We start from the raw sequence: 16,991 nt of genomic DNA, 5'->3' as shown, positions 1-16,991 counted from the left end.
TTATTTACTTTCTGCACCTTCCAGGGATCAATATTTTTAATTTGGATCCGAGTTATTATTTTTCACATCACAGCAGCGGGGAGCAGAGTAAAGTGGCTCATATTTTAGTGCTAAAAAGATCGATATGACAGCTTCACCTTCCCTGCAGCCCCGGCCGCCGCCCGGCTGCACATCACCCGTCCCGTGGGGCCGCGGGCGCCGAGCCGGGGGCGCGCTGCCCCGCCCGCTGGGCAGGCGGCGTGATTTAGCGGAGCGCGGAAGGCCCGGTGCCCTCGGAAAACCAATCTTGCTTCCCTCACTTCATCAGCCCTGTCTGGCCCCACAGGCGGGAGAGGCATGGAGCTGGGGCGAGGCAGGGGCCTCCTAAGGCACAACGGTGCCCGCGCCAGAAACGCACGCCCCTCGGCCCCCGTCCTCGGCCCAGAGAACAGCAGTAACGCCATGAACCTTCCATGAATGTTCCCTGAAATCTGAGGAAAGGGGCAGGTCTCAGAGAAGGGTGCCAGGAGGGTCTGAGAGGGCGTCTCCCCAGGAGGAGCACAGCTTCGGGCCCGTCCCCCAGGGCCCCAGACTGCGACGGAAAGAGCAGCCGCGCACCCCCCTCCAGCAGGCGCCCTGGGTCGGGCGGGGGCAGACCCCACTTTGCCAGAGGGAGGCCCAGACCCTCCCGTAGGAGGCCACCGAGGCCAGCGGGACCCTCCAGGCGCGCTCCCTCGTGAGGAGAAGAAGGAGCCCCCAAGACGGGAGGGGAAGGAAGAGGAAGGAGCCAGTTTGCTGGTGACCAGCTGTCAAGGTATCCTGGGCCCAAGAGCCACCAGCATGGACAATGGAGTAAGTGGGAGTGTGGACAGATCCCTCCAGGTGAGGACGGACTCCTCCTAGGTGAGGATGGGCCCCTCTCTGTGTGGATGGAGCCCCCGGGTGTAGGCAGAGCCCCGGGTGCCAGGGCTGCCCCTGGGCCGCGAGGTCTGACTCTGGGGGGACCTGCTGTCAGGGCACAGCGTCCCCCTGGACCTGGAACCCATGGGCCAGGTGGGTTTTCAAAGTGAAGCTTCAGGCTGGAATGGGAGGTGCTTCCCGGAGGGGCCTGAAAGGGTCACTTTTCCTCCCTCGTTTGATTTCACCCTGGACAAGCGAGGCCGTGGGAAACCTTGGTGGCCCTCAAGTCCATGTCCGTGGGTTTCTGGTCTGGCCACTCTCGCCTCAGCAAGGGAAGCCCACCTATGCTCCTCTTTTCAGGGATCTACTTAGCCAGGGATGAAGGCGGAGGCCGCAGGCTGGAGGCAGGGCTGAGCCCAGGACCCTCGGGCAGCAGAGGCGCCGCCAGTCATGGCCTCGCAACCCAGGAAGCCCCCCACAGCCCCCCGTCTTCCCAGTGCCCTGGGGTCGCCAGGTTCCAGTGCTGAAGAGCACGGACCTGTCTCTGCCCAGATGGATCCCCACCTTCAGAGCTTTGAGGGGAAGTCAGAACCACCACATGTTAAGGCAACCCCAAGACTGCCAAGGCCATGTGGGTAAGTGTCCTCCACCAGCCCGTCCTCTGTGCCCACTGTGGACCGCCGCTGCACTCAAGCAAGTCACCAAGTGAGTGGGGAGGATGTGGGGCCACCACGTGAGAGGGGAGGACTGGGTACCAGGTGAGAGGGGAGGATGCAGGGTCACCAGGTGAGGGGGGAGGATGTGGGGTCACCAGGTGATAAAGTCACGTGAGTGGCCCCTGGCCGTGTCTCCTTGGGCCATTACCAACCTGGACAAGCCTGAATGCACACCAGCCCCTATTCTGGGCTCCCAGGTCAGACAAATGACCAGGAGAACAGTGAGGGGCCCCCATGCTGGATGTTTTACCCTGCAGTGCAATCAGATGAGGAAGTTACACAACAGTAAGTTCACAACTTCATCCTCATTCTGCCACGCTGGAGCCGGGGGTAGGAAAGCTGTCACTCTGAGTCTCCACGTTCAGCCCTGTCGGCCGGCGGGTGATGCCTGTCTCCGCTCCCCACACACGGCAAAGTCAGACATGACTCTCAGCTGCATTGGTGGGCACTTCGCAGCCTTGAGAACCGTGCAGCACCTCCTCGGTGTCAGGCCGAGGGCGCCGGGGGCGCCGAGGTTAAGAAGGCAGTGCCTGTGACCCACTGCCTCTCTGGGGGGTTCCCAGGGGGCCGATCCTGGGGTCTGGGTGGAAGCATTTTCCAAGGGGCTGGATGAGCCTCTGAAACCAGGAGGAGGGAGTGTGGGGAGACCACTGCGGGAAACCGGGGCCCCGCAGGCTCCCGCCGCAGCCTTCGGACACTCCGTGTGACTCAGAGGGTTTCCTGGTCCCTCCGTCTGGACACTGTGCTCGGTGCCTCCCCCGGGGACCCTGTCCCTGAACCTGGCCCACCCCGCCCAGTGGGTCTACATGCAGCCCTTGCACACCCCGGGGGGAACCCCTCAGTCCCTCCCTATGCTCGGGCCCAGCATTCATGGGCGTGGGGGAGACGGGGCATCTGTGTCCCTGGAGGCCGGCACTGCCTGAGGAAAGTCCCAGCCTTCCTTGGAACCTGTCCTTGTAGCCGAGAAAGTTTCCTCCAAGTGTTCTTGTATGAATCATCTTTCTGACAGAGTCACGGATTCACATCACATGCCTGATTAACGGTCTTCCAATGGACTCGATCATTAAACCCAACAATTTACAGAGGGTGTGCTGACACTGTCCACACAGAGCATGCATGACAGAGCGGGGAGCCAGGCCTGGGAGGGCAGGATTACATAGAACAGGGAGGAGCAGATGGGACAAGGGAAGAAGCAGGGCTGACAGGGAGGTCCAGGCAGGGCTTTCCTGAGGCAGCTAGCCCACAGGTAACTGGGGAAGAAGGGGCGCCCAGGTGGGGCCAGACTGGTGCAAAGGCCCTGAGGCAGGTTTGCTCTGGCCCAGGGATGGAAAGGAAGTGGGGGCCTGCAGGGGACAGAGGAAGGGAAGAGCAGGAGGGGCTGAGGACAGAGGGTGTGGCTGGACTGGCAGCCACCTTCCTCCAAGACGACAGGGGGCCACAGGGCTGGCAAAACATGGTACCACGGAGTCCAGGAGGGGCCAAGTGACAGCCACACCCCTGCCTCCCGGTGCTCGTCTGCACTTGCAAATGTCGCACCAGGTACAGGTACCCATGCGCCTGCAGGTGCGGATCCACCAGGTGTGCAGATCATGGCCGCTGGCTCCACCATGCGGTGCCCACAAGGGACACCAGAGCCACCCCAGGAGTGGCCCCAGCCCAGGTCCCCCTCAGTCACACTTCAAGGGGCTCCCAAGTCACCTCCTGCTGCCATTTCTGCTCACAACCATGTGGCCCTGGAGATGGTCACTTTCTTCCATGAGAGCGCCTGGCCTGGCCTGGCGTGGGCAGAAGCAGCGCATCCTGACACTCCCGGTGGTTAGTACCGGACACCCTGGTTCTTTCTCGGCAAACAGAGCCGTCGGGGGCAGGTCGGACGCAGGTGCCTGCCAGGACACGGAGGGCGTTTATCCTTCGCCACAGAGAGCGCTGGCAGTGTTCCATCCCCGGGACAAAGCCCGTCCAGGCCACAGCGGCACAGGCCCCACCAGAGGCCGGACCCTTCTCTGCTGGGCACCTCCTCCAGGCCCCTGGGCACACCGAAGTCGGCATCCTCCGGGGCAGCCCCAGGCAGGGGTCTGGGCTGGGGAAGGCAGGTGCCTGGGGGCGCCCCCCCCCGTGGGGTCTTTCCTCCCTGACCCGTGGCTCCCGCCCACTCTGCCCCCACCTCCCCCACCGCACCCATGATGGGCCTCCCATCTTGCCGATCTCCAAAGTGGAGCCTCAAGCTCTGTCCTCGGCTGGGACTCCCCATGAGCCGCCCTGGTGGGGGTCCACACTGAGGGCAGGCACGTCCAACACGCAGCTGGGACGGCCTCCTCCGCCCCAGGACCCCCTCCCTGATCAGAGCACGTTTGCTGGCCCAACTCCAGGCCCTGGGCGCAGGGAAGAGAGCTGGGGAGGAAGGCACAGTATGAGAACCCCAGCACCCAGCACACCGAGGTGGCCGCTGCCAGGAGGCAAGGGCCCAGGCGGCTGGGGCTGGACCAGCACGAGCGCCTGCCGTCCGCCTGCTCACCCGGAGCCAGGCCCTCGGCCCGGGAGGGCAGTGAGTGAGTTCCCGTGAATGGGACGGGCGACGTCACTGCAAGGCTGGTGGTGCCTCTGAAGGAACAGGGTTCCAACTCCTGGATTCCCGCAGAAAACGCAGGCAGATTGGACCCGCCCAGGACGGCCAATGGGGCGCTGTCTCCTCAGGCCCGAGCAGACTAGCCGAGCCACCTGCTTAAGTGAATGGCCACTCGGGATGGTTCTTATGGAAGGACAGGATTTAACAATCTTTTTTGAATCTAAAAATTGCCCTCTGAGCGTCCCCTGCTCAGGGTACGAGATGTTGCTTTGGCGCCATCTCCTGGTGAATATGAGCATCTGCAAGCTCCTGCCTGTGCTGCAGCCCCCCACACCCTCATGCCGTCACAGCCCCCTAGGTCACAGCCCTCCCCAGGCCATTGCTCCCCTAGGCCACTGTCTCCCCAGGCCGCAGGCCCCCCCCCAGGTCACAGTCCTCACCCCAGGTCACAGCCCTGTAGGCTCAGAGGTCCCCCAGGCCACGCTCCCCTCAGGCCTCTGCCCCCCACCCCCCAGGCTGCAGCCCCCATGCTCCGCGCGCCCCCCCCACGCTCATCACCAGGTGCAGCTTCAGGCTCACCCTCCTTCTGGGAACAGGCCACTATTTTCTGATCCCTATTAATACCTGTGACAGCGTTTATGTACAAGATAAATTCATTTCAATTTCCTTTTTCAATTAATGGCCTATTATTTGAACCACACTCAGCTAAAAATATTGCTCCAATGCCATTAATCTTGTAAAAATTAAATTTTCCTCCCTTTGACAGCCAGAGGCCATCAGGCTGTGGTGGGAGGGTGGCCATTAGCTGGCCCACCCTGCCCAGGACGCCAGAGCACAGGGTCCTCTCCACCAGGACATCCAGGGAACGCTGCAGAGATGGCTCCACGCGTGACACACGGAGGGTGATGGGCGGGCACAAAGGGGACGCACTGCAGGGCCAGGGTCAGGCGGGCTTTACCGCAACCCACCACAGTCCTGGTCAGCAGACGGGTGACAAATGTGCACACACGCACGCGCACACCGTGCTGAGTCTAGGACAAGGTCCAGACCAGGAGCATGGAGACCACCGACCACTTCCCACCAGGAAGCACGGCTGTTCCAGGTACCCAGTTACCCTGCGGGCCGTGAACGTGCCCACGGTGGACCGTGGCTGCAGGAGGGGACCACCGGGGGACACAGCACCGTTGGGCACCCACACCCTCCTTGGGAGCTTGGGCTTCGTCCCCTCTCCCAGACACTGTCCAGTCCTGTGGACACCACGAGACACGGCCTCAGGGCCTCAGACCTGGCCTTGACCCACGCCCAGTGCAGTGCTGTCCTGTGCAGTCAGTCTCGCCCCAGGGGATGCCGTCCGGGAGCCAGCAGCCAGCCGGGACACCAGCTAACCTGTCACCAGTGCATTGAAGACCAAGACAGGAAAACACTGAGGGCTCTCACTGTGAGATGCTTTAAATCGACAGTAGGCAGGCAAGGAGGAGCAGGCTGGGTGTAAGGTCGCCGTCAGCTGCCCCGGCACACGCCCGGCACATGCACGGATGCACACTCTTCCAGGGCACAGTTTGTAGCAGACCGTTCCATCGTATGCCTGGTCCTCGGTGTAAAAATGTTTAATTCTTGGTATTTCAAATTACTTCCAATTTTTGTCATCAGACAACTTTTGATGATTGTCCTCATCATACACAACGGTGTGCAAGACGCTTACTTCTCCAGTGAAGTCGCTGAGTTATGGGAAGGCTCTTTCTCAGGTTTCTGTTTTCCACTGCAGATTGTGAGACGATGTTTTGAGATCAATCTCAAGGGACAAGGAAAGACCAAACACCGCACTCAGCCCCGGGGCCCCTGCGGCGATAACCTCAGTCCGCTGAGCATTTCAGCTACTGAGATGCCTGTCGTGACAGGTGACACCTAGCAGACCACAGGGAACTAGAAAACTGAGCACTTCAGAAAACCCTGAAAAACTTGCCTGGTGTGTGAGACACAGACAGGCAGCAGCGACAGAGGGGCTCCCGGCCCTCCTGAGGCTGCAGCTTCTGTGCAAGAACCCAGGCCCCGTCCACCCATGAGCTGTGCCTACTCCTCACTGCTCGTTCAGCCCCGGGGCGCCCAAGGCCCCGCGAGGACGCTCCCTTAGCAGAGGGGCGGCCTCAGCCCAGGAGAGACCCCCAGCTGCCCCTCACCTTCCGTCTCTGCCCCCAGACACACCCCCACTCTGATCTTGCTTTGGGTTAACTTATTCTTCATTTTAAAACTTCCTACGGCAAGCATTTAACGCCAGAAGTTTCCCTCGAAGCGCTACTTAAGACGCGTCTCATAGATTCTGACGGTTTTTACTTTGCTTTTCATGTTATCGGAAACAACTTCTAATTTCCTTTGTGACTCGTGGGTTGTCTACAAGTTTGCTATTTATTTCCAAATGTCAGGGAGTTTTCCGGACATGCTTCTGTTTACTCGTCACGCAGCTCCCTTGTGGTCGGAGAGCGGGGCCACGTGACTCCCGCCTCCCGCGCCCAGGTGAGTCTTCAGCCCAGATTTCAGTGTGTGGAACGTTCCACACACACCCAGAGGCCAAGACGCGTCCAGGCCCAGGAAGGCTTGTGCTCTGGCCGCCAGGGTGGGCACATCCGAGTCCTGGGGACGGACCCGCCTCCAGCCGGTCTCCCCAGGAAGGTTAAGAGCCAACCTCATCCTCCGAAGAAGTCTCTGCTGACACACCTTCCACCTTCGTTTGGAAAGACGTCTTTGAAGAAGAGCCGACAGCTGCCGTTTCCAGGCCGGGGCTGCCCCGGGCCATGTCCTTGTCCCTTGGCTGCGCCACTGACCCCAAAGCCAGGGTCCCGGGGGCGTCACTGAGCTCTCGCTGGCTGGTGCCCCACTGGGCACGGACCCACAGGCTCCCCGACTTGGAGCCCTGGCACCGCGTGCTCACACGACGGCTGTCACGTCTCAGAGGAACTGACCCTCCCCTCGTCACGTTCCTTGCTCCAAATCCCTGCCGACGCCGACCCGGCCACTCCCACCACCTCAGAGCCCACGCTGCTGGTGCTCCCTTCCTCCTGTCACTTGTAAAGCTTCTGTCCTGCTGTAACGGCGGCTGCGAGGCCCGAGGGCTGCCTCCTGAGGAGGCAGCGGCTGGGGTGGCTCTATGGCCCAGCAGAGACCGAGCCTCGGAGGGGAGGGCGGGACCCCGAGCGCCTGTGTGTCCTGCCGGAAGCTCGTTACTGACTGTGTGTATCGGTTTACGTGTTTCAAACTCTGAAGAACGCCAGCCCTTTCCTACCCCCCGTCCCGCCCAGGGTTCCACTCACACCACTGACCACGGGGGCCGACGATCCGGTAATGGTTTGGGCCTTTCTCCATACCTTCTCTTGCCACACCTTCAGGTTCAATTACCTTTTCTTTTACCCTGCAGCCCCTAACCGGCAGGAACCCAGTGTAGCTTCCATTTCAGATCTCGAGCTTTTCATCTGAAAGTCCCGCTTGGGATGCACAGGAAGCCGGGTCACAGCAAGGGAAGCATGGGTGTCTGGAACTCGAAGACTGAGCTGAGAGAAGGAGCCGTCAGGGACAAGGGGAGGCGGAGGGGCCACGCCCCCACCTCGCTGCCCGGGGAGCCTAACGGTGCTCGGCATGAAGCCCCTGTGATGCCGGGGCCCCACGAGCAGAGAGCAGAGGGAAGACCCCAGGGAAAGGAGACGCACACCCGCAGTCCCATGACCATTGCACGACCGGCATCAGATGCCCGAAATTTAAGGACTGAAACGGGCAGGGCCTCTCCAGCATCGCAGTCTCTGGGGAAGGGCAGCCGCATGTCTGCTGCCCTGACTCCGGCGCAGGATGTCCGAACAGTGGCTCCTTCGGGAGAAGACCCGCCAGACGGCCCCGGGGGTGCGGTCAAGATGAAGGTTGCGGGAGCAGAAGGTTGCGGGTGCAGGGCTTCGGCAGAGATGGGCTCCAGACTGCATCCCCCTGCCCCAGCCAGCCGCCGCCAGCGCCGGTCCCGCACCTGCCCCTGCAAGAGCCCCACCCACCCCTGCACCACGCACACACCCCGAGCTGTTCCCCCAGGCCGCGTGACGCTTTAACTCAGGCCCGGTCACGTTCTGCCAGTGACAGAGCTGCCCCCGCCTCTCCCTGTGGGACCGGCGGGGGGCCGCGTCAGCGCATGCGGGCCGCGCCCGAAGCCGACTCTCCGGGGCGAGGGGGCACGTACCGTGAAATGCTCCTGGGACTTGTAGTTTTCGTCCAGGTAGACGCGCGCCCTGTTATACTCCTTCATGGCATCACTGGACAGCAGCTCCCTGGAAGGAAGAGGGCGAGTTCTGTACTGCGGAGCCACGCAGACCCCGCACCATTTCACAGGTGTGCGTACCAGGCACGGAAGGGAGGCCTGGCTGCCTTGTTAGATTTACATCATACTGGAAACAACAGCCACCAACTGGGCTGGGGGGAGATGGGGAGGGGAGGAGAAGGGGAGAGGTGGAGACAGGAAGGGGCAGATGCTGAGACCCACTGTGCGCCCCGGGCAGGCGGCCCCACCCGCCGGGAGACAGCAGGACACAGGCTCTCGGGGAAGGAGACCAGGGTGCAGAGATACTGCGAACACGCCCAGGGCCACTCCGGGAAAGCGCATGGGGTGTTCCGGGGTCTGCTCGGCCCTCCCGGAGGTGACACAGACTCCCAGGCCCGGGCGATCCCAACCCTTTTGTTCCTCACTGGACAAGAGCTGAACACCAGGGCCCAGTGTCTGAGGCTCTGCGCCGATGGGGAGGGAGGGACATTCCCCAACAGTGGCTTCCGTCCCTGACTGCTCACCCTGCCTCACCAAGTCCAAGCAGACGACCCCCCTGCCGTCTCCGTACGTGTGGCTGAAGTGGGTGGCTCTGCACCCCCACATCCTGAGATGACACTGCACCAAAGGGGCGGGGCTCCCCACTACTCCCCGACCCCACCCAAGGCACGCACCCTCGCTGCCCAGTGGCGTGACAGCAGGGACAGGAGGACATGGCGCCACGTGACCAGGAAGAGGCAGGGGCTCCAAGCTGTGATCAGTAGTGAGCAGAAAGGAGCCTGGAGGAGGGGAAGGGAGGAGGATTGAACTAACCCCCACCCGCCCACGAGAACAAACCCCGGGCCCAACAGGGAGGAGACAGACACACGCACGGACATGCACGACAGTCAAGTCTGGTGTCACATCAGAGTCACCCAACATTATGAAGAAGCAACAAACGTGACCCACAATCTGCAAAAAAGCAGCAACAGAAACAGACCGAGAAAAGATAAAGATGATGGAGTTCACTGAAGAGAATCTTGAAACAGCTGCCATAAATATGACCAAAGATTTAATCAAAAACATGAACATAATGAGGAAAGACAGGGAATATAAAAACCACAAATGAAACTTCTAGAGCTGAAAAATCCAGAATCAGAGACAAATTCACTGAGTGGAGCGAACAGCAGACGAAAACATAAAAAAGAACAGATTCATGACTGAAACACACAGAAACTATCCACACTGAAGCAAAGAGGAAAGATGAACTGAAACTGGAGTCCAACAACAAGGCAGAAGGGAGGGAGAAGAACATGCAGAGGAATCACGGACACGCTTGTCCCGCATCGGAGTAAAATTATAAACCTACAGGTTGAAAAAGCTCAAAGGGCCCCAAACAAAAGAAACACAAAGAAAATCAAACTAAAGCAAAACAATCAAGTTGCTGCAAACCAGCCAGAAAGACAAACTCCAGCAGTCAGGGAAAAAGACACACTATATACAGAAAATTAAGATGCGAACAAAGGCCGGGTTCTCGTCAGAAACAATCCTGACCCGAAGACAATAGGACAATGGCCTTGAAGCCCGAAAGGGGAAAATGGACAAGCCAGAATTCTGCTCCCAACAAAGGTATCTTTCAAGAGCGAAGACAAAGGCTTGTTTTCCAGACCCACAGGAGCTGAGCGAGCTGCTCAGCGGCGGCCTGGGTGAGGGTCAGCGCGGGGGCGAAGGCAGAGCCCGCGGGGCGGAGAAGGGCGGGGACGGAACGGGTGACGTCTCCCCCGCTTTCAGTCTCTCTGACAACAACTGCCTAAAGTAAAAGTAGTAACGCCGTATGTTACGTACAAAAAACATCTCCAGCAGCAGCTCGAGGGCAGGAGGGGCCTGGTGTGAAGCCAGCGGCTCGGGAGCGGGACCCGGGCCGCGGGGGCCACGGGCCCGCTCCTCTCTGGGACACGCAGGCGGGGACGTGCCGGCTTCTTAATATGTTTAAATACTGATGGCTTTTGTCAGTCAAGTGTGTCACAGGGATCTTTTCCCGCGTGTGGCTAAACTTCTACTCGGTTCCTAGTGTCTTTCGATAAACAAAGGTTTTAATTTCAACGTGGTCGAATCTGTCGTTCCCTTCTGGGGGCTTTTTCAAGACATCTCTCTCTGCCCCCAAAGCTACGATCTCCTACCCTTTACTCTCAGAACAGCCATTACGCCCTTCACGTTTACTCACTAACACAACTGAAATCCGTCCTGGGCGGGGGCACGACGAGAGGGGGACCCAGCGTCATCTCCTCCCGGCCCAGGACACCAGCGGCTCCCCTGACCGGCGGCCACCCGCCACAGTCCGGGGCGAGGGGGAGCAGGCCCACCCTCACGGACGCCCGGCGCCGGCGGTGAGGACGCCCGCCCTGCAGAGCTGCAGGGTTACTGCGTGTCCCTGGTCACCAGGGTTCTCCCCACCTCACCGGACTCCGCCTAAACTGGCCCCAAGGCAGCACCCAGCCCACCCACACCTTTGGATTTTGGGGTAGGGGCTAATTTGACAGTTTTAAAAAATCTACCCTTTAACAAATGACCCCTGCGCTCAGAGGGCTCAATGCCCATGGCTCCTGCCACCCATGGACAGTGATGCTCTGTCCCTGTCTCACTGTGACAAGCTCTGAGCAGCTGCAGGGACACCAGTCCTGCCCATCCACCTGTCCGTCCGCAGCAGCAACAGCAGCAGAGTGGCAGCCATTAGACCACGTGAGGTGTGACTGGCCAAATCTCTGCTGAAGTCTCGAGCCCAGGGGGCACTGTCACCCTGCACCCCTCACCCCAGGGCCACACCGCCACCCTCCAGGGCCACAGTGTCACCACCCAGGGCCACGCCATTACCCTACACTCTCCCAAGGCCACAGTGTCACCCTCCAAGGACACACTGTCACCCCCCAGGGCCACACCGCCAACTCCCCCAGCCATGCTGTCACACGCTGGGCCCCACCAGGAGCAAGCACAGGGACGTGGGCGCCAGGACTTACTTGACAAACTTGTCCACATGCGACATGGAGGCTTCGTAGTTCTTGCCTCCGAACTCCTGGCAGTGCAGGGCCAGGAAGTGCGGCCGGTGCGCATGGACCACCTGGGGGAAACAAACGACAGGTCAGGGCTGTGCCAGGCTCGGCCGTGGCGAAGCTCTGGGGCTCGCACCCCGTGTGCCTCCAGTCACCGTGGTCCCGGGTCTTCCCTCTCCTTTGGCTGCAAATCCCCAGAAAGGACTCACAGCTTCTGGGAAGCTTCTTTAGGAATCTGGGCATTTTCTCCCAACTGTAGTCAGACGTGTCAACTGTAGAGCATCCAGAAAGGCCATCCTAATGTGACACGTGTCTGACCCCACCACGTCCCCCACGAGGGGTCCCTGGTGCACGTGTGGGGGTGCACGCACCCCCACCCCCGTCTGGAAGGCAGCAGAGCTGACCACACAAGGACACCAGCCGGATGCCAACCTACCTCCCATCCACCCTTGAGGCGGAGGACATGGCTGTGGTCAGCTGGCTGCACATGGCCACTTGGTGGCACAGCTGGCTCGGCCACCTCCTCTCATTGCCGGCCTCTCCACAGCCTCAGGTCCAGGCCTGGCAGCGCGTGTCCCTGGTCACCAGGGTTCTCCCCATCTCCTCAGACTCTGACCAAACTGGCCCCAAGGCAGCACCCAGCCCACACACACCTTTGTCACTGGACCACGGAGCCGTCCTTGAGGACGGGGCCAGACGAGCTCCCCAGTGGCTCCATCAGAAGCACAAGGAGGGCCGTCCTGACCACACCGTCCAGCTGCCCCACACCCCACCCGGCAGCGGGGCCTGGCGCCTCCCAGGTCGTGTCTCACCCCCCGCAGGAAACTGCACTGGGCGTCTCGGGGTGACCCACAGGTCCACATGCCCCTCGCCACACACGCCCTGCTCCTGCCCGTGGTGCCCCCCCTCAGCTCTGGCTTCTGCCCTCTCCCGGGGCCTCCCGACACAGCAACACGGGCTGCCTCTGGGGCGCTTACGGTGGCTGGCACCCAGCAAGCAGCAGATCTCAGCATCGGTCAGGTGCATCCGCACACCCAGCGGGAGGGCCGTCTGCCCCCCGGCCGCTGCTGCCCCGGCCCTGCAAGTGACCCACCTTCTGTCCTCCCGAGTCTCAGCTGAAGGACAAATTGGGGGAGCGCCTGCGATGTGTTTGGTGCGCGTCTCTGAAGACCCCCGGCGAGCAAAGCCCTGGGCTCAGGTGAAGAGTCGCTGACCGATGCAATCTGCTGTCCCTTCCTGTCTTTGAGCCCCACCCAACCCTCTTCAGAGGGCCGGGCTCTAGCCAAGCTATGGGGTGACAAGGCACTACAGACACCCAAGCGCTTCCAGCACCTGTGCCCACCGCAGGACCAGGGCCGCTCATCCACACGTCTCCACGTGTCCTTGGCCTCCCGTGCACCGTCCACCCCATCCCTCCCATACCTGCCACCTGTGTTTAGGTCTCACCTGTCCCAGCACAGCGGCCCCCAGACTTCTCAAGGTCAGGGACCTTGTGGACTTCCTGCACCACAGCTCTTCCTGGACAGAGGCTGGGGAAGCCCACCGTCAGTTCCGACAGGTGAGCGCCTCCATGGGCCCTCACAACTCCCCACCCCCGCCACACCTCCAGGGAGGAAGACCTCTACCCAGCACACCTGAACTAGCAATCACAATTTAACTTAAAAGAAATTTAACTTACGGTGAAACAATTAATCTGAAACTAAGTTTTAATTCATCATAAAATGATTCATATTATTTTATCTCTTGAAACTCAACATTTCCTACACGATGACCCAGACGACCGGCACCGCCTGATGGGCTGTGCATGGGTCACGTCCAGGGACAACATGCCCTGAGCCTCCCTGACCTCTCACTTCAGGCCCACGAGTGTGAGGAGTAAGATCACAGACAGTCACGGCCACGGCGAGATACCCTGGAACCTCAGAGGTGGGTGTTTCTCCTACCTCGGGGTTCGGGTCCCCCCACGGGGACAGACGTGTGGCAGGCATCCTCAGTCCGTGCTCCCACGTGGCAGCTGGTGAAGGTCCCACCCACTTAAACCAGAACCGCCTGCATCACGTGCACGTACCGCAAGCCCCCAGGTTCAAGGCTTTTAAGGGGTCGCCCCACATGCCACCTGGCTCTGCGCCCCCAAGCCCTCCTCAGCCCCAAACCCCACCCACTCCCCGTGTCCCAAGCCCCGCAGATGGGCTCCGACCACGCCCCCACCCAGGCGCCAGGACTGTCCTGTCACCTGCTGCTCTGGTCTCACCCGCAGCCCCTGTGCCCGCCCTCCCACTGGACCGTGTGCCTGGCCCCAGCCCGGGCGGGGTGAGCTCGTGGTGAAAGCACGGTCAGAGAACCCTTGCTCCTGCCTCTGGCTCCGGTCACCTCACCACAGGCCAGGTGAAGCGTCACAGGGCATTACGAAGCTGGAGGAGGGTCCCGCTTCCGTCCACCTGGATGGTGGGGCCCGCTCCACAGCTAGAGCTGTGCCTCACCTGACGCTCCAATCCACCTGGGACAGGCCACGGGCGTCTAAAATGGACTGAAAGTCACACACGTGAATGTTCTTCCAGCCGTGAGTTCACAACGATACTAAAAAAAAGACCCCACACACTGGTCATCCTGGAACCAGGACATTCTTTTGAAAACTGGTAAATAAACAGAACACAGCAAGAATTCAACCTGCCTTCTTTACGCGGTCTCCTCCTCCGGAGAAACAAGTCCGGGAGGGCAAGGACACGTGGGCAACGTCCCAGCAACAAAGCGAGAAGAAGCGACACAAGCAGAACACACGTGAAGTAAGTCAGCCCTGAGAGCGCGCTCAGACGTGTGGTTCCGGAGCCAGACCCAGAGCAACAGAGGCCAGGCGGCCACCGTGGCTGGGACTTGTAGGTCAAAGGGCACAAGGTAAAAAGCTCTGGGATCTAACGCCAGCCTGGTGACCAGCTCGCAGTGCAGAGTCCTACACCTGGCCCCTGCCGAGGGGGAGACACCGGGCAGGGAAACCCTGCGGAGTGGCAGGCCCGGCACGCCAGGGGACGCTGCCTCCGTAGAGGACAGAGCACAGCCAGGGGGCAGGTGGCCTTGCAAACCGAGGGTAAAGGAGGGGGAAAAGGGGGGACGGGGGCTCAAGACGGAGGAGCCCTGAGGACCCCTGCCACCCAGCAACGGGCACCAGGAGCCCCCATGCGCCAGATGTCGCTGGACAGGAGAGGGCGCTGTGGAGCCAGGAATCATGCCTGTGCCGGCATCACGGGAAGGCGCACAGGAGGTCCAGGCTGAGAACCAGTAAAGAGACGCCTCCACACGACCATCGAGGAGAAAGCACTGCCCCAGAGAAAGCATCCTGGAGCAGAACGCAGCTACCAGCCAACACCCACACAGAGGTAAGCACACTCCGACAAGCACCCAGGCCAGAAGAACACCTGGAATCAGAAACAAAACTGAAGGAGAAATGCGTCAGAAAGAGCCAGAGAAATAAACGTGCTGACAACCTCAGGAAAGGACTGGGGGGTGACAAAGTCACCACAGAAAAGAAGAGTTACAAAGTGTCCGAGGGAGAATCGACTTGAAGGAAAATTCAGCAAGAAAGCCACCAAGAAGCCAGAAGAGCCCACAGAGAGCGGAGAGGACGGAACGCAGTCGGGGAAAGAGGTGACAGGGGCGGCGTGCACCTGCTACCACGTCCCCGCGGAAGAGACGCAAAACCACGGACAGAACGTTTACCATTATGCGAAAAAGAACACGGAAACGAATATATGTATACGTGCGCACGCCTGGGACACGATGCTGTGCACCAGAAACACACATTGTAACTAGCTATATTTCAACTAAATAGAAAATACAGAGAAGGGATAAATAAATAAATAAATAGAATGACACCCCAAGAAATCCGCCCCCAAATAAGAAAAGACGAACTCACACACTGAAGGGCTTTTTGAGCACCTGAGAAAAGTCACCGCAAACGACCGACTCCAGGACACACCCGAGTAAAACCCCTAGATTTCTAAAGTGAAGCTACAGCTCACAGTGCAGTCAGTCGGCCCCACACCAGGCTTGTCAGACCCTCATACAGATCAAGGCAGGAGTGGGATGAGGTGTAGGCCAAGGGCGACACACACGTTCAGCCAGCGCCCTTCCAGTGTCACAGCCGGGGGAAGACAGCTCTCATCACGCAAGACCTGGTCAATTCCGTCCCCACGAGCCCTAACGCGAGCGCTCCCGGAGCGGGCTGGGCAAACTGTAACTGAAGAACCAGAGATACTTCAGGCTTCGCGGGCCACGAGTGTCCGTGGCGACCACAGGGCGGGCGTGGATGAGGCACTGCGCCCCAGTAAAGCTTAATTCCACAGCCGGCGGCAGGCGGGACGGGCTTCGGTGGGGGACGGGGGGCTGCAGCAGCCCTAACACCGTGCACCAGAGCTCCCCATGCGCACGGACACAACGCACACACCACGTGAAACCGACACGACCACAACGCGTCCACATCCTCCAGGAAGTAGCCTCGTGTTAGCGGGAAGCACGAGGCGAGGCACTTCGGCCCACGTATCGAGACCTAGAGCAAACACTTAAAAAATAAAAAGTATGTTTCAGGAGGCAAGAAGCCAATAATGAATTAAAATGGAATGCAAGTGAAAAAAGGAAATAATCCAGAAGAAAGCAGGAACGGGGGACAACAGGACAGACCAGAGGACACAAACAGAAAGCAAGTAACGCGGCGGCCAACTGCAGTTCGCCCACATCAGCGGTCACATTACATGTTAAAGGTCGGGACCTGCTCCGAGCAGGAGGGCAGCCTGAGACACTGCGGCCAGTGGCTACCGTCCTGGACGGCACAGAAACAGAGCACCCCCGCCATCACAGAACACTCTGTGGGACCGGGCGGTGCTGGTGCAGGCCTTCAGTGGGGTGGGGGGGGCAGGACCTAAGTCCCGGACCAAAGGCAAGAGGGAAGACCCACCTCACCCGCCCCGCGCTTCGGGCCCCAGCAGGCTGGGCCGGCTGCCCCGGTGAGCGACATTGAGAAAGGACGTTTCGCAAGGACCAAGAAGACTCCGTCAGGAGGACACGCGGCCAGCACAGACCTCACCGGACAGTGCAGGCCACAGCTGCAGGGCACTCCGTTTTCCGGGGCCCCCTCGCCAGGAAAGGTCATCGCTGGCCACAAAATAAGCCTGATGAACTCCCAGAGATGGGAGCCACCCCGCCTGTCTTCTGACCACATGGAGCCAAAGTGAAGCCAAGGAAGGCCGCCAGGCGAGGGGGGTGTCCTCTGCCCGGTGCCATGGAATTCTGGAAGACTCAAACCGCTGGACGGGTGGCCAGTGGGGCCGCACACCGGGGCTGCAGGAAGGGGTCACCGGGGCACCAGGAGCCTGGTGAGGGTGGTGCGTACACCGCCCCGGTCACGATGCTTCCCGGGGCGGACGTTCAGCAACGCTCGTCAGCTGCAGGCTCCACCAACAGGTGGGTTCTGCTGTTGGTCAGGTTTACCTCCAGAAAGTTACGGAAAATGCTTAACTTCTACCAAG

At 60.4% G+C, this 16,991-nt stretch overlaps 1 protein-coding gene across 2 annotated transcripts in view; it reads right to left on the bottom strand.

The window, feature by feature from the left end:
• INPP5A (inositol polyphosphate-5-phosphatase A) overlaps positions 1 to 16,991 on the bottom strand; it is a 158,438-nt gene that overhangs the window by 75,901 nt on the left and 65,546 nt on the right. For both annotated transcript variants that reach the window (XM_006207445.3, XM_072972158.1), the window contains 2 exons: positions 11,443 to 11,543; positions 8,372 to 8,459 (listed from right to left, as the gene is read on the bottom strand). In XM_006207445.3, the coding sequence (XP_006207507.1) occupies positions 8,372 to 8,459; positions 11,443 to 11,543 (189 nt within the window). The remainder of the gene's footprint in view (positions 1 to 8,371; positions 8,460 to 11,442; positions 11,544 to 16,991) is intronic.

Source organism: Vicugna pacos, chromosome 11 (assembly GCF_048564905.1).
Source record: "Vicugna pacos chromosome 11, VicPac4, whole genome shotgun sequence".
NCBI lineage: Eukaryota > Metazoa > Chordata > Mammalia > Artiodactyla > Camelidae > Vicugna > Vicugna pacos.
The sequence above is the reverse complement of the archived record's forward strand: the minus strand, read 5'-3'. Positions and strand labels throughout refer to the sequence as shown.